The sequence below is a fragment of the Urocampus carinirostris genome, chromosome 1, assembly GCF_059441175.1.
Source record: "Urocampus carinirostris isolate Australia breed hairy pipefish chromosome 1, RoL_Ucar_1.0, whole genome shotgun sequence".
Taxonomy (NCBI): domain Eukaryota; kingdom Metazoa; phylum Chordata; class Actinopteri; order Syngnathiformes; family Syngnathidae; genus Urocampus; species Urocampus carinirostris.
In genome coordinates this window covers 55591653-55616450 of record NC_142349.1, presented here as the reverse complement: position 1 = coordinate 55616450, position 24798 = coordinate 55591653, and the positions used below count along the sequence as shown (strand labels likewise).

At 38.3% G+C, this 24798-nt stretch overlaps 2 protein-coding genes across 3 annotated transcripts in view; both read left to right on the top strand.

Moving 5' to 3' along the window:
- The window catches only part of usp33 (ubiquitin specific peptidase 33), a 35274-nt gene extending 19434 nt beyond the window's left edge, over positions 1-15840 (top strand). Inside the window, exons 12-24 of the mRNA XM_088345964.1 lie at positions 186-301; positions 365-537; positions 611-681; positions 1483-1516; positions 1589-1634; positions 1710-1890; positions 1967-2093; positions 3564-3733; positions 4004-4085; positions 4161-4269; positions 6339-6441; positions 10038-10106; positions 14149-15840. Coding sequence (XP_088202090.1) covers positions 186-301; positions 365-537; positions 611-681; positions 1483-1516; positions 1589-1634; positions 1710-1890; positions 1967-2093; positions 3564-3733; positions 4004-4085; positions 4161-4269; positions 6339-6441; positions 10038-10106; positions 14149-14315 — 1448 coding nt within the window. The 3' untranslated portion in view covers positions 14316-15840. The remainder of the gene's footprint in view (positions 1-185; positions 302-364; positions 538-610; positions 682-1482; positions 1517-1588; positions 1635-1709; positions 1891-1966; positions 2094-3563; positions 3734-4003; positions 4086-4160; positions 4270-6338; positions 6442-10037; positions 10107-14148) is intronic.
- Positions 15841-17987: 2147 nt separating this feature from the next.
- zzz3 (zinc finger, ZZ-type containing 3) overlaps positions 17988-24798 on the top strand; it is a 31253-nt gene continuing 24442 nt past the window's right edge. The window contains exon 1 of one of the 2 annotated variants that reach the window (XM_088345944.1): positions 17988-18245. The gene's annotated coding sequence lies outside the window, so the exon portion shown is untranslated. Of the gene's footprint in view, positions 18246-18271; positions 18508-24798 lie in introns of those variants that run through there. The other variant, XM_088345952.1, reaches the window with a different exon arrangement.

The following is a 24798-nucleotide window of genomic DNA, read 5'->3' as shown; positions in this document are numbered from 1 at the left end:
ACTTCAGATGTATTGTCAACACAGCATTGTTCTTTCAGATGATGCACCTCACCTTTTGTCATTTTCAGCAAAACCTTTTTCAGTGCCAAAAATTAGATTCAACTATTCGAGATGTTCTTTTTTACGGACCTTACATCCCTAGTTACTATTCTTAACCAAAATTTCCTCTTGATGCTTCTCCACAGCAATCAGCACGTTCTCTCCGACCAAGAACAAGTGTCAGAGGAGGTATCGCAGTGTCATCTCGGACGTGTTCGATGGGACTATTGTGAGCTCTGTGCAGTGTCTGACCTGCGATAGGGTAAGTCTCTGATGGGTGGTTTTGTCAGGTTTCCACTAACTCACTGACCATTTGTCCTCTAAGGTGTCCGTTACCTTGGAGAATTTCCAGGACATCTCCTTACCCATCCCAGGGAAGGAGGACTTGGCCAAACTGCACTCGGCTACCCACCAGACGTCCCTGGTAAAAGCCGGCTCCTGCGGGGAAGCATATGCGCCACAAGGCTGGATCGCATTCGTCATGGAATACATTAAGAGGTGTGTGCAGATTTGGCATTTAAGGCATTCACACTAAAAGAAGTGTCATTCATGCATCAATTTCCATTTTCAGCTGGTTCTGGGGTCCAGTGGTCACGCTACAAGATTGTCTCGCAGCCTTTTTCGCCAGGGATGAGCTGAAAGGTGAGCAGGCTAATGTTTGCTGTTTAATAGGTCTTCATTATTTGCACTGTAGTGTTCCTTCATAGTATCACAATTCTACTTTCATATCCTCATTGCAATGCTGACTTTTTTCCCCTACTCTGCAGATTTTTAAATATATAGTGGAATTTTGGTGTCACTTTTTTTAGAGCACCAATACTTGGAAACCAATAAGAGAACTGTCTTTTGTTTCCTGAGAGCTAAAATCCGAATTATAAATCATTTTTAAGACCAGTGTTAACCAAATAATCTGGTATACATGCCATTAAAGAACAACAATCTTGGGTAAATACAAGCAATGTCATAACCGAAAAAGACATTTTTTCTGCAGTCAAAATTTGACATTAAATAAATGACGACTTTTTTTTTAAATTTTTGTGACTCACCAAAGCTTACAAAGTACCTAGCTCTTTTGCACCTTATTAAAAAATGGGCTCTATTGCCTGGGTCTTGTCTTTTTACAAATGATTGTTGTACTTTTTTTGGCAGGGGTATATTCATAAACAATATATATTGATGGATACAATTGAGGAATTTTTAAAACAGGGACAGAAACATCTAACTAAAACGTCTCAAGAGAAATGATCCAGTACACATGAGGCTTTTTTTAGCAATTAAGCCGGAGTTCTCGCATATCATTTGTTTCTGGACTTTAAGTCCCTTAATGCCTTGCCATATAAAATATCCTAAATGGTATGAATTAACCACAAACATTCAAGGGAATGTTGTATTCTTCCAAAACATTCCAGTAATTTTTCTTCATTTGTGATATCTTTTTCCCAGGTGACAACATGTATAGCTGTGAAAAATGCAAGAAGTAGGTATTAAAGTAAAAATATTTATTATTCAAAATATTTTATGTGACATTTATCATCCCTTTTCATCCAAGGCTACGAAACGGAGTCAAGTTTTGCAAAGTGCAAAATCTGCCCGAGGTATGCACATCGTTAATCATCTCGCACAGAGAAATTATTTTTGCCTCCATGGTTTATATTCATGTGTTCTTCTAGATTCTGTGTATCCACCTAAAACGCTTCAGGCATGAGCTGATGTTCTCCACCAAGATCGGTACGCACGTCTCGTTTCCGCTGGAGGGCCTGGACCTGCAGCCCTTTTTGGCCAAAGACAGCACCACACAGACAGCCAACTATGACCTGCTGTCGGTCATCTGCCACCACGGCACTGCCAGCAGTAAGTAGGTGATGGTGAAAATGGCACACATGCTCACGGGTGAAATAACTTGCCACTTCTTGCCTCACATCCGCAGGCGGCCACTACGTTGCGTACTGTAGGAACGACGTCAACAATCTTTGGTACGAGTTTGATGACCAAAGCGTGACTGAGGTGTCGGAATCGTGCGTCCAGAACGCTGAGGCTTATGTGCTCTTTTACAAGTAAGCTGTCACACTAAAATGTCCCTGCAATTAAACATTGGTGTGAGCACAAGTGTTTTTGGTAATGAGCTGCAACATGCAATACAAAAAACATACATTCTAATCTATGGCAGACCAAGCATGTTTTGTCATTTACAGCAAAAATATAATTGTGTAAATATAATGAGGTATATTTCAAAAATATTCTATAGATGATAAAAAACTTGATATATCTCTATCAATCCATCAATCGCTCGCTATCCATCCCCTCTCTCTATGCACCTCTCCCGCTCCTCTTATCTCCCTCTCCTCTAATACCTCTCTTTCTCTACCTCTTTCACTACCTCTCTCTCGCTCAACCTCTCTGTATATCATGCTATCTCTATCTTTTTGTCCATCTTTCTGTCTCTCTAGCGCAATGTCTCTCTCTATTCATCTCTCCCCTTCTCTGTCTTTTCTTCGATCTCTCGTCCATCTATCAATCTGATAAACTAAACAACAATAATTGTTTTCTCAGTGTCAGTAATCAGTCTTGCATCTGTTGTCTGTTTTCCCCACTTACTAAAAGGTTGTACAAGTTCTTAATAATTTTAGAGAGATTGCCCTACCTACCAAATCATTACTGCTGAAAGCCATGTTGTAAACGGACAATTCCGTAGGTAGAAACACTTTCTACCCTAAAAATGGTTAGAAGGTGCCCAAAAGTCATATTTTTTCCCAAATTATAAATTTGGTAGGGGGGTTTAGGGCCCCAGTTCGAGCATCGTCAGAGTCATAAGACTTGCAACATTGGTACCCGTTGCCTCTCTGCTTCGTGCGGGTGGGGCATTAGGGCTAGGAATTGGGGGGGGTTTGGTCACCTAATGGAGAGGGATGGGCGCTTCCAGGCTGTATTTGCTCGAGAAACACTAAACGAGGGACAATAACCCACGTCGCCCGGATCAAAAAGTAACCCGCCTTCAGCTAAGTACCTGGTCGGAGGTCATAAGCGTGTGACTGGCAGGAAGTCATGTAGATTGCGTGGTAGGAACACTGCCACATGGAACGTCCGCATCTTGAATCAACAAGGAAAGTTGAATCGTCAACAGTGGAGAAAGCTGTCAAGAGTTGCGTCATTATTGGTGCATCGACCGCCCATGTAGTTAAGGGATCCGTGATATATATACTGCAGTTCTAATGCATGGGTGATATATATATCATATATATATGGATGGGCTGTTTTTCCTTTCATCAAGTTTCCTCAGTCCTAGATATCCATTAGTCTTTTGATTAAGTTGTCGACCACCCGTTATTTTTTTAAATCCAAATCAAATATTCACTCTGTGTCGGTATTGCCCTTGAAACTCAAACTAATACATAAACATTAAACAGTTTTATTTATATTTCATTTCAGCACTGTCAGAAACTTGCGTATTACACTGGGAATTTTGAAGAAAAGAAACTTGGAGATGATGGGCTGACTCCGATGTTTCTGTCTACTTTTCTATGCAGAAAAAGCAATGAGGACACACTGAAAGAGCGCAACAGGGTTTCAGGCTTGCTCAACATGATGGAGCCCAGTCTGCTGCAGTTTTACATTTCTCGCCAATGGCTCAACAAGTTCAAGACCTTCGCTGAGCCGGGGGCAATCTCTAATGACGACTTCTTGTGCTTGCACGGCGGTACGCTGACACATGCATCCATTTTCCCTAGACCCCCGTTTTACAGCGTCCCCAACATAAGATATTTTCATGCTAAGGTTTGGAAAATGCTATTTATTTGCTTCCTTTTCATGGGGTATGAAACTCATTACCTGAAGCCTATTTATACTTTATTTACCACAATTTCACCTTGCAATCCCCACCTCATTCATGTTATATGCTGGGGATCAGCTGTACTTTTGTTATCGGGAACTGCTCTTTTTTGTTTGAACATTTTTGCTGTCATTTCAGGTGTGCCGCCCACCAAAGCGGCCTACATTGAAGATCTGGCCGTAGTGGTACCACAGAACGTGTGGGACCACCTATACAGCAGGTGTGATGTTTTGTTTTGTTTTTTTTCAAAAATACTTCTCCCTATATGGCTTAACACATCTGGTTGTCTCACAAGGTATGGTGGAGGACCCGCTGTCAATCATCTCTACGTCTGCAACACCTGTCAGATTGAGGTTGAAAAACTGGAGAAGCGGCGTAAGTCCGAACTGGACATGTTTGTTCGGGTAAGATGGCTCTCTTTCCACCAGGTTGTCAATTTCATGGACAAATATTTGTTATTATTAGTGCTATAAATATTGGATCGGCTATATGAGGGCATCACCCCAGAGGGAGATCAGAGGTGTAAAAGCGGTGAAAGCCTCATCATTAATGCATTCATACGGATAGTTTTTTTAGCGAGTTCTGCCCGCGCCTTGCCATGCCTGGAAGATGAACATGCGAGACTTGTCCTTTTTAAAAAAAAGTTGTTATTATTTTCAGCACACATATAATCTTTTTACAAGGATCCATGATTATGCAAAAGTGTGCCATAGCTTGTTTTTTTATTTGAAAGTAATGTAAAATTCGGGATATGAAGCGCACCAGATTATAAACTGCCCCAGTACAATTTTAAAGGAAAAAACATTTTGTACATACATAAGCCGCACCTGACTATAAACCGCATGTGCCCACATTGAAACACGAGATATTTACAAAGAAAGACGGTACACAAAAAAAGTTTGAATAATAAACGGTACCTTAATCCTTTAACGTTGCGACGGCATGCCGCTGGACTTTTGATTAACAATTAAGTGTATGTTCGATTTTTCAGGAAGATGAAAAGACACTATGGATTTTTTTGACAGTTGAAAAACAATTACTTTTGAATAACCTTGAAATATACCACGAAATGTTGATATACAGGACTTTCTCAGAAAATTAGGACATTTTTATAAAGGCCTTTATTTCTTTATGCAATTAAAAATATCATACATTCTGATTTCATCACAAATCAACAGAAATATTTCATGTTTTGATTTTTTTTAAATATAGTGGATTATGGTGAAAATTCTAATATCCCATAAGTATATCAGTTGTCTGTCACAATATCACAGAATTCAAATTTTTTGAGACCTTCTTGTAAAAATAAACTATCAAAAACATTTAGGATATTTGTTTTTTTTTCACATGATAGTGACAAAATATAGAAATAAGCAAAAGTGTTGGTGTCACCAAACAATGCTCAGATGTTCTTTCTTGTGAGCCTGGCTCACTAAATCCAGGTCAAAATGCATCAGTAGAAATTGGGGTTTATCCGTCCTAAAAAAATCAATCATAATTAATGGACAGGAGCTTTAATAGTGAACTGAGGATAAAGGTGTGGTAGTCGTTGCGGTCTAATGCAACAAACGTGTTCTTCCGTATATTCCCCGAAGAAAACAATATACTAAATTAAACTCACTACAGATAGTTTAACACCAGCCAATCAACTTTGGTGTCTGACAGATTCAATGTTCCACACAAAGTGTTTATGAATTAAAACTGCTCAGCTGTAGTAATTTAGCTATGCAGTGATAGCATGTAAACGTTAGTCAAGTCCAGCTAGCTCTGAACTAAAATGCAGAAAGAGATGAACACATGAATTTCTGAGAAAATAACCTGTTGGTATTAGCGAACTTAAACTGCTGAACTGTCGATGGTAAGTTCTGCAGTTTTAGCATGTAAACATTAGCCAAAGTCCCGCTAGCGGCTAACAAAAACTTGGGAGCAAAGGGAAATAAAAACTTGAGGAAATGACTTGACATACTTTCTGTTTTGACCTCCATCTCCTTTCTTATGTGCAAATTGAAAAATAAGCAAGTGAAAGCCAGCTTTGTACGTATTTCTTCACTCATGACCTATCATAATAAGCTTGTTTTTTCTGCAACCTTTTTTAGTTTTTTTTTCTTTGGTTGAATTCTAAAATGCACCTTTGGTCCTTTTTGTCAGAAAAAAAATCTGCAGTAAATATTTGGTGCATCCCTTGTAATAAGGCATAAATGAAGATGTGCACAATACCTAGATGAAATGCCCCATATCTTAAACAGGAAACATTTCATTTCCCGGCAAAAACAACACGGCACAGCGTGTTCCGAACATGGTGTAATTACAGCGAAAGGACCATAGAGAATTGATTTATTTTTCTGTCTCCTCGCTCGGTCCTTTCATCCTCACTTCATTTATTCTGTGCGAAATCCTCCCTCGCCACCTCCTCCTCCACCGACACTCACTCACTCCCCCCCCCCCCCCTGCATCTGCTCTTTCCCCCCTGCAGTTGAACAAGGCCTTCCAGGATGAGGAGTCTCCTTTGGTTATATACTGCATCAGCATGCAGTGGTTCCGTGAGTGGGAGGGCTTCGTCAAAGGGAAAGACGTCGGTAAGTAGACGTTGACACACTTGCATCTGAGTCAAATGTTGAAATAAATGTGTCGTGGCGTTGCAAACAAGATGCACATTATTATAGTCGTACTTTGTTAGTCTATTTAAAACGATCACATGTTAAAATCGCAAATTTCACTTTAGAGTTTCTGTTGGTTTATTTCCGCCTCTCATTCTCCTCTTTACAATCTAGCAACAATACAGTTTATAAAACCTGGGTCAAATACACATTTAAATTTATGAAATGGGATCAGATATGATGGGATAATGATCCAGTCTATAACCTGGGACAAATAGACATATTTAGATGTAAGTTTTTTAAATAGGATTGGCGTAATACAACCAAACCAGTGAGCCACAAGGACCCGAGAGTCTGTGCCCAGCCCCCTCAAATGCTAAATTGATGGTCCATAAAACCTGGGTTAAATACAAGATCGAAGGTGATGCAACCAAATTAGCGAGCCATGGGGGCCTGATGAGACCAAACGAGAGTCCCCCCACTGTTTTTTTTTCCTCCTTTTTAGCAATAATATAGACCGTAAAACCTGGGACAGGCATTTTCACATGTAAATTTATGAAATGGTATTGGAGGTGATACAACCGAATGAGTAAGCCCTGTGAGCCCGACAAGACCCAGTGAGCGCCTCTGCCCACCCCCTCCATTGATTTTAATTTTATTTCTCCTTACTCTGTACCAACAATACAGTCCATGAAACCTGGGACGAATAGGCATTTTTACATGCACATTGCTGAGATGGAATGGGGTTAGAGCTAATACATCTGAACGAAACAAAACCCAGGGAGAGTCTGCTGCCTGTGCCCAGCCCCCTCAAATGTTATATCGATGGCAATCCATAAGACCTGGGTTAAATATGCATTTATGCAGAGGTTTCTTTTTAGGTTTTCCTTGCCCTAATGCATATGTCAGGATCAGGAGTTTCGATTTTCGCATATTTCAATTTTACTATTTTATAAATGTGATCGTAACAGACTTTGTCTCATCAGGGCCTTGTGGCTCGCTGGTTTGGTTGTATCACTTCCGATTCCGTTTTATTTTATAATTATACGTGTGAAAATGCCTATTTGTCCCAGGTTTTATAGGCTGCATAGATGCTAGAGAGTAAAGAAGATGTGACATAATCAATTGAGCATGCCACAAGGGAGCAAAACCCCAGTGAGAGTTTAGTCAGACCCTAGTGGCTCGCTTTGTTGGTTGTATGACGTCCAATTCTATTTCATTCTATAATTATTCATGTGAAAATGCCTATCTGTGCCAAGCGCTATGGACTATTGTTGTTAGAGAGTAATGCTGACAATTTGTAACCGAATGAGAGAGACATAAGGAACTCACAAGACCAAGTGACTCTCTTTGGACTCTGGATCACACCATTATTGTTGCATCACATCCGATTCCATTTTGTTTTGTCCATTAAGGTGTAAAAAATGCATATGGACTTCATTGTTGCTGGAGAGTAGGGAGGACGTGTTTAATGCTAATTGTAATTCACCCTGGTCAATCCTGGAAGGGGGATTACCACATGTGAGGTCCTTTCTCAAGGTTTCTCTTTTTTTTCCTCACACTGAGGTTTTTGAGTTGTTCCTTGCCCGCATGCTGGTTTAAGATCAGGTAATTGTGTAATTTTGTAATTGTAATCCTGTGCAGTCCTTTGAGACATTTTGTGATTAAGGGCTATATAAATAAATGTGACTTGACTTGACTTGACAACTGAACGAGTGAGCCACAAGGGTCCGATGAGAGACTGACTGGTTATTGTCTGGCCTCTGTAGCTCGCCCATTCATTTCTCTCACTTCCGATCCCCTTTCATCAATTTATTTACCCTATTTCCCGCACTATAGGGCGCACCGGGCTATAGGGCGCACCCCCAAAAAATAGTTTTTGGTCCTATATCTTCCATAGATAAGGCGCACTGGATTATAAGGCGCTACAATGGGAACGTCGACAAAACAGTCAGATGATTCAGTCAAACTGATTACCCCCTAACATTCCCAAAGCTTGCAATGAAGCAAATACGTGTCATAGACACGTGTGGATGCGGTGTCCGTACGATGTCACTTAAATGAGTCATTTCAAATATCATTCGGAAGGTTAAAGTGTTGAAATTCAAGAATTCGCAACCATTCCTTAGTTTCTATTTTCTTTTTCGCTCGCAACTTTACTGTGCATATGACAATAAACACTTGGAATTGAGTTTAATTCACTCAGCTCATCACGGCAACATCAAGATCGTTCTAAAACAAGATACCGGGAAAATATAAAGCCGCATAGCTCACCTAAGTTCTCACGTTCAATAATGATACGCAATCATGGTCTTCTTACAACCGTGAGTGTAGTAAATCCAGGAGAGTAAAATATCTACAGATACAGACTAATGAAACATGTTTCTTTATGGCGTTGTTTAGCAAGCTTGCTATTCAGTCATCTTTTTCGGCCAATTGCAGGGTTTGTTTTGGCCCTCTAGCGTATCCGAGGCTCCGAATAACTTCAGCCAATAGCGATCGATGTAACGGATGATTGACACATCTTTTTCGGCCAATTGCAGGGTTTGTTTTGGCCCTCTAGCCAAGCCGAAGCTCCGAATAACTTTAGATAATAGCGATCGATTCAAATGATGATTGACACATTGGTTAGCCAATGAAACGCCGGTATATAAATCCCAGCATACACCGCGTACTGCTCCACGTTAGGGGGAAAATCGAGTCGGCGGCTGTTGCGTAAGTTGCGAGACCTTGCGAATTTAATATTGAGCCATAAATAAGGCGCACTGTATTCTAAGGCGCATGGTCAGCTTTTGAAAAAAATTAAGACTTTTAGGTGCGCCTTATAGTGCGGAAAATACGGTAATTGTGAAGGTTCCTATTTGTACCATGTGTTAAGGACTCTATTGTTGCTAGAAAGTAAGGACATGTTCCAACTGAACGAGGAAGCCACATGGACTGATGAGACCTAGTGAATCGATTAGGGCCCTCATTCAGTTGTATCCCGTTTAATTTAGTTTGTGAAATTGCATTTTTGTACCAGGTTTTATGTACAATTGTTGCTAAGCAGTTATCAAGAGGACGAAGAAGACAAAAAATAAAATGAGACTGAAAATATTTGCTTGATGAATCGTTCTAGTGTGCTGTGTGAGGTTTTTTCGTGGTATGCTGCAAACAAATAGCCAATCTAGCAGCAATTAAATCAGGTTATTTTGCATGTTTGGATAAGAGTCCAAAAAAATCACAAAATGGGTTTTTCATTAAATTTAATTTCAAAGGTTTTTCAGGCCCCCCGAGTCATCAGATATTACATTCCATTTCTTCAGAGTTGACTTTCCCTTTGTATTCCCACGTCTATTTCTAACTGATGACTGTCTTTCTCCCCCATTCTCATGATTTATTCTACTTTTATTATATGGTTCCTGCTGCTACAAAGATATCGCTTCCCACGCTTGACAGAATCTTTGACAGTGTGACATTATGAAGTCAGATATCAAAGACTGACTATTTGAGATGTGTGGAAGTCAGATATCAAAGACTGACTATTTGAGATGTGTGGGAGGAAGAAGTAATTGATGGTGTTTCTCTTTTTCAAGATCCGCCAGGACCAATTGAAAATTCCAAGATTGCAGTGAACAAAAGTGGCCATTTAACCCTCAAACAAGGTATTTTGTCATGTTTTTGTAATGCATTTATACCCTCTTTAAAACATAGTAAAAACTGGGGAGGCTTTTCTCAAATATCTCTTTATATTCTCTACTAAATCATATCAAAAACAAAAAAAACTTTGAGGATTATTATCAAAATAAATCCGTCATAAATTGATCCATAATTCGTGTGGCCTGCACTTACACTAAACTTTAATATTACAGGGTTCCCGCGGCTCCTTAAGTCTTAAAAGGCATTGGATTGATAATCTTAAAAATAAGGCCTCAATTGGCCTTAAAATGTCTTCTATCCAAATTTTGAAAGTCCTAAAAATGTGTACACATTAATATGATTTACATTGGATTGAACTGAAAAGATTTAGTATTTATCAAGTGTCTTTTTTTAATACTTGGCAACATCACGTGACCACAATAATGGAACTAGCAAAACAGTGATGTGGTTTCAGTCGGGCTTTTCACAGCAGACTCATATCTTAGATATACCCACAAAACACATAGCAACTTCAGACGGAAACTTTTAATTTGGACCGTGGGAAAGTGTATATTAACTGATAAGTGGCTTTCCAAAGAAACGTATTTAACCATGGGTAAAAAACGTTCCAGGTAATGTGTACGAGGCACGATGTATCGTGTGAAAGAAATATTTGTGTTTTTGCCTTTTTTGTTTAAATTGTGGGTTTTTTGTCAACTTGGTTTTAGATTTAATTTGAAAACACATTCAAAAAGTCTTTAAGTCTTGAATTTAACTTGCCTTAAAATGTAGGAACCATGTATTAAGAAGGGGGCCTCAAACTATTATTCCGAGGGCAACAATTGGCCCTGGGCCGCAAGTATGAGACCCCTGTTCTGGACTTTTCAGTTATTTTCATTTCAGGTTTTGATTTGATGATTTTTTTTAATCACCATCAAATCTTTCTACTGTTCCATAAAAAATTGTAAAGAGTACATTTTTTATTAATTCTATAAGTACAGTAAGTTGTCTGTCGGGTGAATTTTTATCTAGCAAGCCTCAGTGTTTATTATATAGCGACCCCCAGTGGTGTAAAGATAATTCATTTAACTGACTTCATATCTCATAAGCATGATTTTAGGTTTCAAAAATTTTAATTATATAACGCAACTGTAAGGAGCTGCTTTGTTTTGGCGGTCATCTTTCTACTAAGGAAGCCTGGATGACTATTTTGCGAAGTTAGCTTGTCCTGGTGGTGCTTTTACTGTTATTGGCCACTTACCGCAAACAGCTGAGCCCCAAATTTGAATTTTACCGAGTACTGTCATTCAGATTTTTTCTTTCAACAGTTTCCTTCTATAGCCACTCTTCTTAGCTTCTTTGCTGCAGGCTATGGTTAGCTACTACTGTTATTGTTAGTCGATCCTTATTCGTCATTCAGTGTCACACGCCTTCTTTAGCTGAAAGTCTCTGAGTTTAATGGTTAAAGTATTCAGCACTTGTCATCTTCCACTTGTTCGCTGTTTCCTTCTCTAACCATTTGTATAAGCCACTTGGCTGCAGGTTATGGCTTGCCACCAATGTATTGTTCGCTGATCCTTAATTGTTCTTCATTGTTACTCGCTTTTCACAATTGGTCAAGCAGGCACTGTGATTCAGGCACCTAGCTTTTCTTTCTACTGTTTCCTATGCTATTCCCTCGTTTTAACCATTTGGATGCTGGTTAAGGCCTGACGCTAACTGGCAATTATAATTAAATTACCCCTGCTTTGTCCTTCAGTGCCATTTGCCTTCCACTGCTGCTCATGCAAGAAAATATTGCTGCATTCCCTACCCTTGACCAATACTGCTTTGCTCTTGTAATTTTGTATTGGCCTTATTCAGTAGATTCGCTTGCTAGCCACTAAAGTTAGGCACTTACACCAGCTCTGACAAATTCCAGCTAATCTCCATTCAACAAATTCTGCTTAGCTTTTGCATCTCTTCAAGATGGCGGCACGCACTGGTGCAGCAGCTAATGGCTCTCCAGCTAGTTCTATATCCAATTCAATCTCTTACTTTTTACTAGTTTATAATTTTTAAGATGCAAAACATAACCATTGGTACCAGCTCTGACCAACTCAACCTATTGGCTCGCTCGGTCTTTTGTTGTTACAGGCGGGCTTCAACACCAGCTTTCATGTCTTGTTGCTGGTTTAAATTCTTCCTTGTATGAAAGTAGGCGAAGGAGTTATGACAATTGGTATCCTTCGAGGTTCCTTAGTGCACCTTCTTTGGATGCAGATCCATTCCAAGCTACCAAAATCTCTAGTTGTGAACTATTACATATTGACCCTTTAATATAACAGATGTATTTCTTATAATTGGTGTTTTTACCATAAACACATCAATCAAGATCAGGGGTGGGCAAAAAAAAATGGCAGAGGGGCCGGACCACGGAGGAAAAAAATGATTGAATAATTTTAGTTGTATCTGTCTTTTAAATCAGATACATTAGGAACAAAGGGACACTGGGGACAAGTGTGGCACCAAAACAACAACAACAAGAATTATAGCAATGCTTCACTTACCTTTATATATATTACAATTTTATTTTTATTCTCTGTTTGGCGGGCCGCATTAAAAAGCCTGACATGCCACTTACCAGTTTGGGATTCTGCCACTGAGCTGTCAACATAATAAGGGACTCTTCTCACACCGGCCACTACCTTTTTGACCTTTTGCCCTCTTGGAGGTGCTACAAGTCCCTTTAAACAACAACAAGCTGACTATTTTTATCTATTATTTATCCCTGAGCCATTACGACCCTGAACAAGTGGGCAAAACTTTGAAAAGATACAGGTTGTTCCAAAAGTCTTCAGCACATTTCAACATTGAATATCTTGCAATCTATTAAGGATATAAAAACACATGGTAAAGTCAGAAAGCTTGTAATATTAATTTTGACATGCAATGTTCAATTTGAGCACCATTGGTCACACAACACGCATCAAGCCAATAGTCAAATTCTTGCCAAACACTTTTTGGAAAACGGGGCACATAGACCATTCCTTTCACAAATCCCCACAAATAAATGGCATTGTGTGTAGGATCTGGAGATTTTTGTGACCAGGACATGAGATTGGCTGGTCTGAGCAGAATGAGGACAATCAATCTGTCTGGCAGTGTTGTGTTCAGAACCTGTCTAACTTTAAGACTCCAGTGTGGTGGCACCCTATCCTGTTGGAAAATGAAGTCACCAGTCTTTTTTTCCCACTCCATTTATCCATTTACCAGTTTACCACCATGTTGAGGTACGTCTCACTATTGCCGGTTGCTCTCTCGAAGAATAATGGGTCATAGACAGCTTTATTTGACATAGCAGGCCTTTTCACTTATGGGCTTCCTCTTCGGTGGCTCCTTTTAAAATTTTCTGCAGTATCCACGTTAAACAACAGTCCATGATTTAGATTTTGCATATTGAAGCTCACAAAACTCCTTTTCTGGTTGAGTGAACGCCATTAATGGTTCTGAAAATATATATTTTTTAAATCAATAGCCAAAGAACCTAATGTACTGTTATTACCTTTAAATCGGCACTATGTTTATCTTACTACCATTCATTGTTAAGAAAATATGGAGACTTCAAATGTGCCCAAGACTTTTGGAACACCCTATTATATCCTGCGACTTATTTGGGAATTTTTGTTGCTGCTAGATGTTAGAATTGCACTACTCTTTATTGCACTATTGTTACAATGCACTATTTTTTCATGCACTATTATTATAACTCAGGCCAGTCTCAAAGCACTATGTTGTAAATAATTTAGCTTATTCTGACTGTTTATTTTTCTTGTTTTTCCTCATTAAAGTATTTATTACATGTTTAACGTCGAGTGCCGTGTCTTATCTCATTGAAAACAATGTTTCACAATGTCGTTATCTATGACAATAAAGATATTTCAATTCAACGTGGCCCATGGGCTGCCATATTCCCATCCCTTATTGAGACCATAGCCCTGTATCCATTTTAAAAATCCAATGTGGCTCTTAAGCACAAAGGCTAACATACTTGATTGCTCACATCTGCCATTGTCCCCTTCGCTGTAGGTGCAGACTCTGGCCAGATCTCGGAGGAGACGTGGAACTTCCTACATGGCATCTACGGCGGCGGTCCGCTGGTGACCATGCGGCCAAGCGTGGTCGCCGGACACCAGGAAATGGACGCTGCCCACCAGTCCGAGGAAAAAATCGAGGTGGAGACGCGCTCGCTTTAAACAAAAAGAAAACTAAGAACAAGCAACTTTAAAAAAAAAAAAAAGCTTTTTTTTTAATTTTCTGCACTTTGATTTCAAAGCATTCACAAAAAAGGACACCGGCACCGACTGCTGGGGAAAGGGAATCCAAACTTTTGTGGTGTTGTAAAAAAAAATACTGCGTATGTTTATATTAGCACTGCAGTTGTCTCGTGTCACTATTTTCAATGTGTGCAGCTAGATACCAACATCCGATCCAAACATCCATGGAATGCCGTTTTCTTTTAAACCAAATGAGCACATGTTTGTCATGACACTTGTACTAATAGCACCTTCACGGTGGCAATCTTAAAGTTATGAAGGGAGTAGTTACCTGGCGAGTCAGAGGATTTATTGTGCGGTCGGGTAGAGCAGCGCTTGTCAACTGGTGTTGTAACCAAAACCATCTTGATACTTACATTAGAGAAAATTTGCCATTGTATCTTTGCAAAAAAGTACGCCATTATTCAGCAACTTAGCTTTCTTCCAGTGATCAGCCAATTAACTATAATAATCCATATCAGTAGGTGGCAGTAGATTACTATTTTATTGTTTTCGTACAATACATGATGGTCTGGTCTGGTGTTGCTGGGCTTGGCGTTGCCGGGCATTCTACTTGGCCGAGGTTGTTAAAAAAGTGTCAGTGAGCCAACAGTGAATGCCAAAGACCCGCATGCAGCTTCAAAGCCGCTTGTGCACAAAAGTAGATGTTTGACGATTCATTTATTTTTTATTTATTGGGAGTGCTTTGACATGAAATCTAGCTAAAACACCCCCAGAGGCCTAAAGCCACATCCGAACACACACAGGCTCCCAAATCGGGATTTATAGATACATTCAGATTAGTTAGATTTATATTTGTATTTATATTTAACTCAGATAAGATCTGCTCATGAGGTAGTACACTATATTTAATATATTCTTTTGTTCGATGGGGCTGTGTACAATTGTGCTGCAAAAAATAAAGAATTTTGCAGATAATTTACATTTTCTTATTAAACCCAAAAAATAAGAAAACAAGTTAACACAGTAAAAAAAATCCACTAGCAGATACTTAAAATCAACAATGTCTCTTTTTTGGTTCTTTTCAATTTTACATTTTCTCATTTTACTGAAGAGAATAGATTTTTATTTTTAAATTTTGGAAAAAACATTGTTCCACTAGTAGATAATTTTTACCCATTTTAAGTATTACATTTTGTTATTTTTGTAGAAAAACAAGATAAAAAATACAGAAAACATTATTACCAGGAAAAAAATCAATTTAAGTGAAAATCCTGTAGTTAAATGTTCATCAGAGGACAGAAAAAACGTTAAAACATAGTAAAGAAACTATTTGATTTACTATCATTTGCTCATTTGAAGTGTTTGTTATTTTTCTAGAAAAACAAGATAAAAATATGGTAAAATCCCAAATTTTTAAACATTTTGCAGGTAATAAGCCCTTTTTTCAAATAAATTTTCTTTCTTTACAGAAAAAAATACTGAAAAAACATAGAACGTGACATTAGCACTTACTGTACGTTTAATGTGCAAAAAATATTGACGTTACATCTATAGGTTGGAGAAGATTACTATATTTTGTTTCTTTTTATATACTAATAAGCTACTTGTGAGGTAGTACAGTATATTTAATTAGTTTGTTATGAGGCTAAGATTATACAGTAAAAATATTATAAATCTTTAAGTTATATACTGCTCATGGGGTAGTTCAGTGTATTTAATAACTCGCATGGAAGTTAAAAAAATATTGCTTTTGCTCATTTTGATTTATATTACTTTAAAAAAAAAAGAACAGGAAAAGCAGATCGTTCCTGCTCGTTTTATATATTTTCTTTTGTTATTTTTCTGGGAAAAAAAGACAAAACATAAAATTATAGTAAAATCCTTAACTATGACCCGAAATTTGAAAAATCGCCATTGCCACGCTGAGCCAAAAATCATAATTAAAACGTCACACCATTGCTCAGTATCTTTGCTTTCTTCCATCCGAGTAACTGTAGCATTCATCTATGTCAGTAGGTGGCAGCAGATTACTATTATTTTCCTTTTTGTATACTAATTATCTGCTCTTTAGGTAGTACAATATTTAATAACGTTACTTGTTTGAGGCTGTGTATCATTTCACTGCCAAAAATAATCAAAGACAATTGAGCCATGGTGACCACAAAGGATAACAACTCCAACTTCTTTTTTCTCTTTAACTCTTGAGGACTGTTTTCCTCCCCCAGTTGAGAATCGCTGCTTCTTGGCCCCACAAACAGGCATGCAGATCATCGAATGTAACGAACGGCGTACTGTTAGTCGGTTAAGCACTTGTATATTTATCACGGACATAGTTACTAAGAATATTGTTAGTAATTTTTTGTTTGTTTTGTGCATATATCAAAGAGTATGTGAAGTAGCCATGCATGCTTTTATCATCGCAAATCTCACAACTCTTAACCGTGCACGATCGAACCTCTCTCGACACTATGTATAGAAGATCGTATTCGCCAGGCTTTATTTTGCATACGCCACATGTGTTGGACTATGGACCATTAGTAAGAGCTACTCTGATTTTTTTTTTATGCCTTGCACAATAAAAGAAAAGAAACATGGAAGAAAACTTAAAGAATGTGTGCTTATCTTGAGTTGTAAAAAATGTGGTGAGTGGCTTGAGTGCTTGAGAAATTAGGTATACAATAACCGCAATAAAAATGTGAGATCGAAAAGGTTTAACACTTGGCTGAAAATAAAGCACAAAAATATTTGGCACTCACTTGCTCTAAAGACATAATATTTGTACATTTCTTCTAAATTGGAGGGCTATTTTTTGTTATTAATTAGCACGAAAGGCTACCAGTTTAATATGCATTTTTAAAATAAATTATGGGACTGCTATGCTAGTGCTATGTTACTACCAGGTTGTAATAATTAGAAGTAGGATTAAAATAGTCTGTCAGCCACCAAAAAGTCTGCCTTGTATATGGGCACTGAGTCGTTTACAAAAAAATTGTACTATTTTAGCCCATTTCAAATATTTCACAGCAAATCAATATATCAGAACTGTTCATGTCAAATATCCTTGGAAATTACAATGACCCATCACCGTCGAGCTATTTTAAGAACCTTTTACACAAAATATCCACAGGGGCGTGCTAAATATTAACAAATCCAAAGCGGTGGAGTAAACTTATCCGTGAACTTGTCAAAAATCATTCTCAGAAGCCTGTGAGATGAAAAACGACCATATATTATAAACCCAACCACGCACGATTAAAGAGTTAAAGCGAAGAGTCTGAGACATACTTCTTCAACCGTGTCAGGATTTCCGCAAAATTGTACAATCCGCATGTCTCAAGTATCAGCAGCGACTTCAAGGAGCACAGCAGGTTTAAGAGCAGGGACATCTGCACAATAGGTAACAAAATATACCAGTATGTTTCATGAAAATTGCATTATTTTTGAATAGGTTGTATTTGAAGGTTTGCAAAATTAAAAACATGCTATTTTCTTACCCGACCCGCGGGCATTATATTTGTGACCACTATTTTAATTTAGTCAAAATGGAATGTCAAGCCTACTTTTACGTGCAATAGGAAGTAGAAACTGAACTCCTGTCAAAATAAAAGCGAACCTCTAACGGAGACCGAACCAATGCCCCTTTCAAAAGTCTGCTGTTGATGCACCTTACCACGCAAAGTTTTTCCAGATAAAATTTTCCTCTTTCATAACCACAAGAGATTACCACCCAGCCAATATAATACGATTTTCCCACTTTTTTGGTTGATTTTACCGGCGTTTCCATTCCACGAGACGCCGAACATGTCAGCAGCGGGCGCACAGCCGAGCCAAGCCGGGGCGCTCGGCTGCACTTGCGCTGTGAAAACATGGCTGCGAGCGTGCGTACAGCCACCGCACGGAAGTGAGGTACGTTCCCGAATTATTTCTGGGGGGGCTTCGCCGTCTCAATTATCCGTCACCGGAGGACAAACGACACGATCTTTAAGACTATTTAAGTCCAGGACCGGCGCCGTTTGCCGAATTTAAAGTTGAGACGGAGCCGAACAATCGGCTAAGCTAGCATGGCTAACAGTTAGCATCAGTGCCACGATTCCTCCTGCCGGTTTTTATTCAGCGGAGACGCCTGTCGGTTGGAATGGATTGAAAGTGACTACCGGAGCCCTCCTAGGTAGTCTTTTTGCAAATTTAGACCGTTTACGGCGAGCTAACGTGCCGTGTTTAGCCGCGAGTTTACCCCTATTATAGGGCTAACCAAGCGGCGTTTTGCGGCAAAGTTACCGCTAACGTGTAGCTTGCGCTTACACCTTCAGTTTTTATTTTATTATTTTAAATTAAAAAAAAACACCAGTGTGTTTTACTTATGAATTATCATGCAACTTAAAAAAAAGTCCAGTTTTGTATCCATAAAAATTGGTCCCACCCGGCACATGCCACGCAATGATGCGGGGATCCGAGCGCCGTTTCCCGGCACACAACTAATGAGAGCCTGGGGATGTCACGGCGCCAATAGGCCTCGTTGGACGTCTGTCACATACGAAGTGGATACAAGAATAAGAATTCAAAACGTTTCAAATTCAAATAATAAAATATATTCCTGGAATTTATAGTTGAGCTTGTTTGGCAGGTGTACATATCCCTCCAAGCACCGGACGTTAATTGTGTTCTAAATTTAGCCCTCCTAACGACGTCCATTCAACGTCTTGACAAACCATTTACCCTCTAATTTTCAACCAAAGAAAGACGGACAAATGAAGTACATTGGTGTATTACCAACGATTTTTATTCCCCCAGCACTGGATGTCTTTTGGACGTTGAATTCTGGGCAAAATCTGGTTCCTTTTAGATCCAAAATAGACATAAAATTGAGCTGTGTGCAGCTCATTCATCCAACGTAGACCAAATCTAGTCAAAATATAATTAATGTCTTGTTTGGCAGGTGTACATATTCCACCAACACTGGACGTCTTTTGGACATTGAATATGTGGCAAAGTCTGGTCTGTTGTAGACGTGATTTAGACCAAAAATAGACTGCTGCAATAATGTTGGGTTTATCCTACCCAACGTGGACCAAATTAAGTCTAATTGTCAGGAGTGTAAAACCCATCCAAAAATTGACCTCTTTTGAATATGGAAGTTTGGGCAGAATCTGGACTGTGTTAGACCTGATGTAGACATAGATGTCTAAAATTGTGTTGATTTAGTCACTCTAACCTGGACCAAATATAGTCCAAAATAGCTCTTACCTTTTTGGCATTTTACATTGACTAATTGATTCAGTGGTAAAAAGAAAAAATGTTTTCTGACCTTCATTAAGACAGTAGACCCCTGGGATACAATATTAATTTGTTCTGAGGTGGGGGGGGTTGAAAGTAAAATTGCCATATAGTGGGGGAATATAAACCCATGGTATTTAGTTAGCGTGTTCCGGCGCCCTGGTACACTTGTAAAACCATTGCATTAAATAAGTAGCATATAATAAGGACTACTAGTATATGTGTAGACACGTAAAGAAAAAAGGAAGTTTAATTAACCTTTGGTGTTACCTGACTTGGGCTGGTACAGTGGTGTTGGTGGGTGGATACAAATTAAGTCATTTTCAAACTGAGGATTTTCATGCCCTTTCAATTCCCTCTTCCACATTGACACTTTCCAAATTATTGTACGATTTTTATCCATCTTAATGTGTGCAGCCACATGACACCAAACAACAAAAAATAATTCATGAACATTTCAGGGCAGACAAGACAAACCTCAAAGGTTTAGACGCGAGTCTTGAGTAAATAAACATAGCTGACCTGTGGTAAGGGTTTTTGAGTTTGTTTTCAGCACGGGAAAAAAAATTATGGAGACGAGAGCAAGGAAGGTCCTTCTGTCGGAGCATGATCATTTTGATTTCTGATTTCACACCATCGTTTTTGTATCTGTGTCATTTTTTTGGTCACTTTTTTTTTTATCAGTGCACGACTCTGTCAACAGGCTTTAAACATTGCCCAATACCAATGGCTATTATTTATGCCGGTGTCACAAACCTTTACTCTCCTGCTAGTGATACGTTTATAGTTTAGTAAGCACTAAAAAGGAGAGAATACATAAATACATTTTGAACTTGCAAAAAAAAAAACTGGAGAGGACCCAAACCTCAGATAAGAAGTTCGAACCAGTCCCAGAAGCTTTCTTTTTATTAAATCTTTTTAGTTACTAAAATCTGGTTTTAAAAAAAAATGCAGTTCTCAAACTCAAACCTGTCCTGTTTAAAATTCCATACAGCTTTTTTTGGGCAGAAAAACAAAACAAGGAAAATCATAAGAAATGTGCAAATTGATTGCCAACAAAACTATTTGCCATTAAAATCAAACTTGTTATGTTTGAAAAAAAAATTGTGTAATGGTATTCTGATGGGTAGTTTCGCTTCAACTGCTTTTATAAAAAAAAATGGTTGATGCCAATTTTTAGCAGGTAATGTTTGTGTCATGAACCTTAATTAATAGTGCTAGCATTGGGAACGCTGCAATTAGCACCTAATGCTTGCGTCCTTGCATTAATGTTTGATCATGCAAACTTTGCTAGAAGTTGCACGATTTAACCTGGTGCAGAAAGTCCTGTAGTTACATTTACTAAAATGTCAGTATTTTGGTTAATCTAGGAAAAAATGTCCGAATTGTGCTACTTGGCTAGCAAAAAAAATCCTCAATTGTGATCAAATAAAGCTCTAATTTTTTATTTTTTTTTAAATAATGAAAAAGTAAGACTGGCGTTTTTGTTTAGATTGGTGCAGAGGGCTTCATCACAAATCTTCCTTTGCATTCTTCCAACTTCTGAATTAGTCGAGAAGCAGTACCTCCATATAAAAGTGTCATCCAATGCCAGTATTGCGACACAAATAGACGACTTTTCCCACCCTGTTTTATAACAAAGAAATTGATGTTGCGTAATTCAATATGGGCAGCATCTATCTAGGAACAATCGAATGGTAAGTAATTCCATTTATTGTTTCTACCCTACGTCAACGTTAGTCTCACCTATGTTGAGTTCTATGTCAAAGCTATAAGCGTTTACATACTGGCTTTGAGTATGCTTGCACTTTTGCTTGATATTATTTATATGGTTATGGATACATTTGAGTTAAGTCGTCGTCTTTTATCGCTCACGGATGTTTTTTTAAATGTTCTATAATGCTGCCAATTTAACCCAGAATTTTTCTTTTTTTGTGAACAATTTATTGATTTAAATCATCTAACACAGTTACAGTTGTAGTTTACCTACTGCATCAGATACATTCCAATCCTTGCATGTTTCAAATTGTTCATCATGCACAGTTGAGCATTGTTTAGGTTGCACGTTAGCTAATTACGGATGCCACGATGAGCTGAGCTGTTACAATACGCTAGCAACTGCTCAACCGAGTTGATTGGTGTTGTTGATTTTTTTTTTTCTTAACACGGGGGAGCTTACGAGCACACCTCATTAATTTGTCGTGTTGCGTCGAACGCAGAGCGCTCGCTCCCTTCTCCCGCTTCCTGTTTTATGCATGGATGCTTCAAGTTGGCCATCTCAGCAGCCGGCGTTAGCCAAGTGCGAGTAATGTGTGCACGAGCATGTCGAGTTTTCATTGACTCTGTTGGGTTTTTACTTGTAGAGAATTTTTTTTAACATAATGTATATTGGAGCCCCGGAATAGTACGTGAATCCGTTCTGAGGTGAGGTACCTTAAGGGGAGTTTTTTGTATGGCAGGGATGACAATCTATGGTAATTAGCTAATACATTCAGAACTCACGGCACCCCAGACAAAAATGTCAACAAAATAGTATATAAAAAGTATAATCAATGTTTAATATTTGTGAATATGGTTTCATCATATAAATCAATATGTAAAGGAAAATGGCATTTTATTTACTTCCTGCGCGACGTGATTTGAGCTGATTGAGTGAAAGAGCGGTAAGTTACAAATGGGTGTGGAAACACCGACGTCATATAAAAAATAAAAACAATTTTAAAAACTTCCACTTGCAAAAATTGTCACTCCTGTTTGAGACTTAATTGCCTCCTTATTTGTAATTACATTCCCGATTGTTGATTAGTTACAGCCATGTTCCTCTGAGATGTTTGTGCTTTCTTATATCATGATCATCGCAAGCTTTATATCCATGGTTCCCATGTTGTTGCTTCTCCTTTAGCATAATTGTGAGTACAACAAATTCAAGTTTCCTTACACGAGATTCTGAAGTTTTTTGAGCAAAAATGAGCATTGTAGGAGGGTGTTCAACCATTAGCATATTGGCATCTGCATAACGCAATCCAAACGCAGACAAGATTCTTATTTGATGTTACCAATAGTAGACTGTCATCTTAGAGATGTAACACATTATACGCCCAACCTAATGAAATTAAAATAGTTTATACAATTTTTTTGGGCATGTAAAACTGGTCATTTTGTATGTTCGAGAAAATACTGTAATGGGGGCCCGAAAAAAACATAGTATTCCACATCGTAACGTGAAAATGTTGTAAGCCACAGGCGCCGTAACCTGAACATCTACTGTTCTGATGAATGAATTGAGACCAAAAATAGTTTTCTAAATAACCTATTGAATTAGACAAATGCAGTAAGTAAAGAAGACAATGGGAATTTTCTACATTACTCTAAAACCAAAAAAGCCCAGTTACCTTTGTTGATTAAACCTACAAAAATAAAAGTTCAAATAGAATAAATGGATGCACTCAAATGCATCAAAGTCGCTAAAGCTCTAAATCCAAAATCTTTTTTCGTTTAACGTCATTTAAACGTGTTTTTCCTGCCTCATTTGCATATTTAAAAGCTCTTCCTGTGCAGTGGTGACGCTAATTAATTATTTCCTTTTAAACCTTTTTTATGACTGCAAAGGACACCTCCGTTATGGCCGAGTTTGACTTTACAATGACCTACATCCTTTTAGGATATACATTCGTGGGATTAGCACCACACGCCCTTGTGAGCAGGTTGCGCCCAGCATTTTTTTAGTTGCGCTTGCTTTAATAACAAAAAGGGTCTCGAAAAATTAGGCTCAGGTTGAAAAACGTTGTCTTAATCACTCAAACTTGTGCTCAATCATTAGCTTAGGTCTGATAATCTTGTCTTTACACATTAAATTCGGGCATTTTTTTGCCTGAACAAATAATTGATCAAATTAATCACGAAGTCTTCCAAATTTCTGCTCCTCTACAGTAAATATTTGCCCATTTTCTTAGTGTCTCGCATGATTGAAGACCGTCTTTTGATTGATTAGAAATAAGGCACAGTGAATTTCATTTTTTCCAACAATCTCTAATATTATTCAATTTACACATTCGGGCAATACACTATTCCCTTCTATTTCCAGTTCAACTTTCACATCCTTGGAGCATCGCAGATGTTTTTATCCATTAATAGATTTGACCAATAAATACGTACTTAGCAGAATTATGCCTTCACTTTGCAAGCCTTTACTCTGAAACAAATCATAGAACTGCCTTCTCTTTTCTGGGTGCTCATTGGAGCAATCTATATTTATTGTTTTCAAGACTAGTGATAATCGAATAATCCAGTGTAAATGCCATTTACGAGCAAACCATTCAGGGAACATGCACAAGCGACGTTGTCACAGAAATAGGCGTTGTTCCCAGATTTAACTTCTGATATGAATCAAGCGATGGTTTCATTTATCTTTCATCTGAATCAACGAAATACTGTGCCTTGCAAGCAAACACACTTCAAAAGGTAGCTCCTTTCTTTATCCTGTCTGTTTACAAGGTGTGCTCGTACCTGGCTTGCCAGAAGCTAAGACTTGCACTATACTGTATATGGCTGGACACAACTGTGGTATTATCCCTTTAGGGGCAGAAAATGAGACTGAAATGTCCCAAAGGATTAAACCAATACACGAATGAGCCAGAGTTTGCAGGTATCATTCGTCTCTGTACTTCAAGTCCTTCAGTACATTGTGGAATCAAAATATCCTGGATAAGGGGAAATTGTGGATGTGCATTCATGCGGATAATTGAACTGATTTATTGTGTTACTTATATATACTAAATCATTTCTACTTTGCGAACACAGTGATCCCTCGCTATTACATTGTTTACTTTTCATAGTTTCGCCACTTCAGGATTTTGCATCATGCAAATAGTTGTTTTCTGATTGGATAAACAGTACCGAAGATGGTAGTTATCAGTCATGAATAAATAAATGTTCACAGTTTACAGCAGTATTATTTTTTAAACGAATGCTTGGGCCTACAAAAGGGCCTGTTCTTTGATTTCAATGACTGTAGAGTATTTCATTGTATAATAATTTTAAAACGATTTGGATTTCTACTTCAAACAGGGATGTGATTTTTCCGCTAATTCGCGGAATTCCGCTTTTTTTATCTCCAAAAATAAAATTTTAAAATTTCCGGTGTTTTAATTGGTAAAAAAAAACGATTTCGTCTCGACAGCATGCC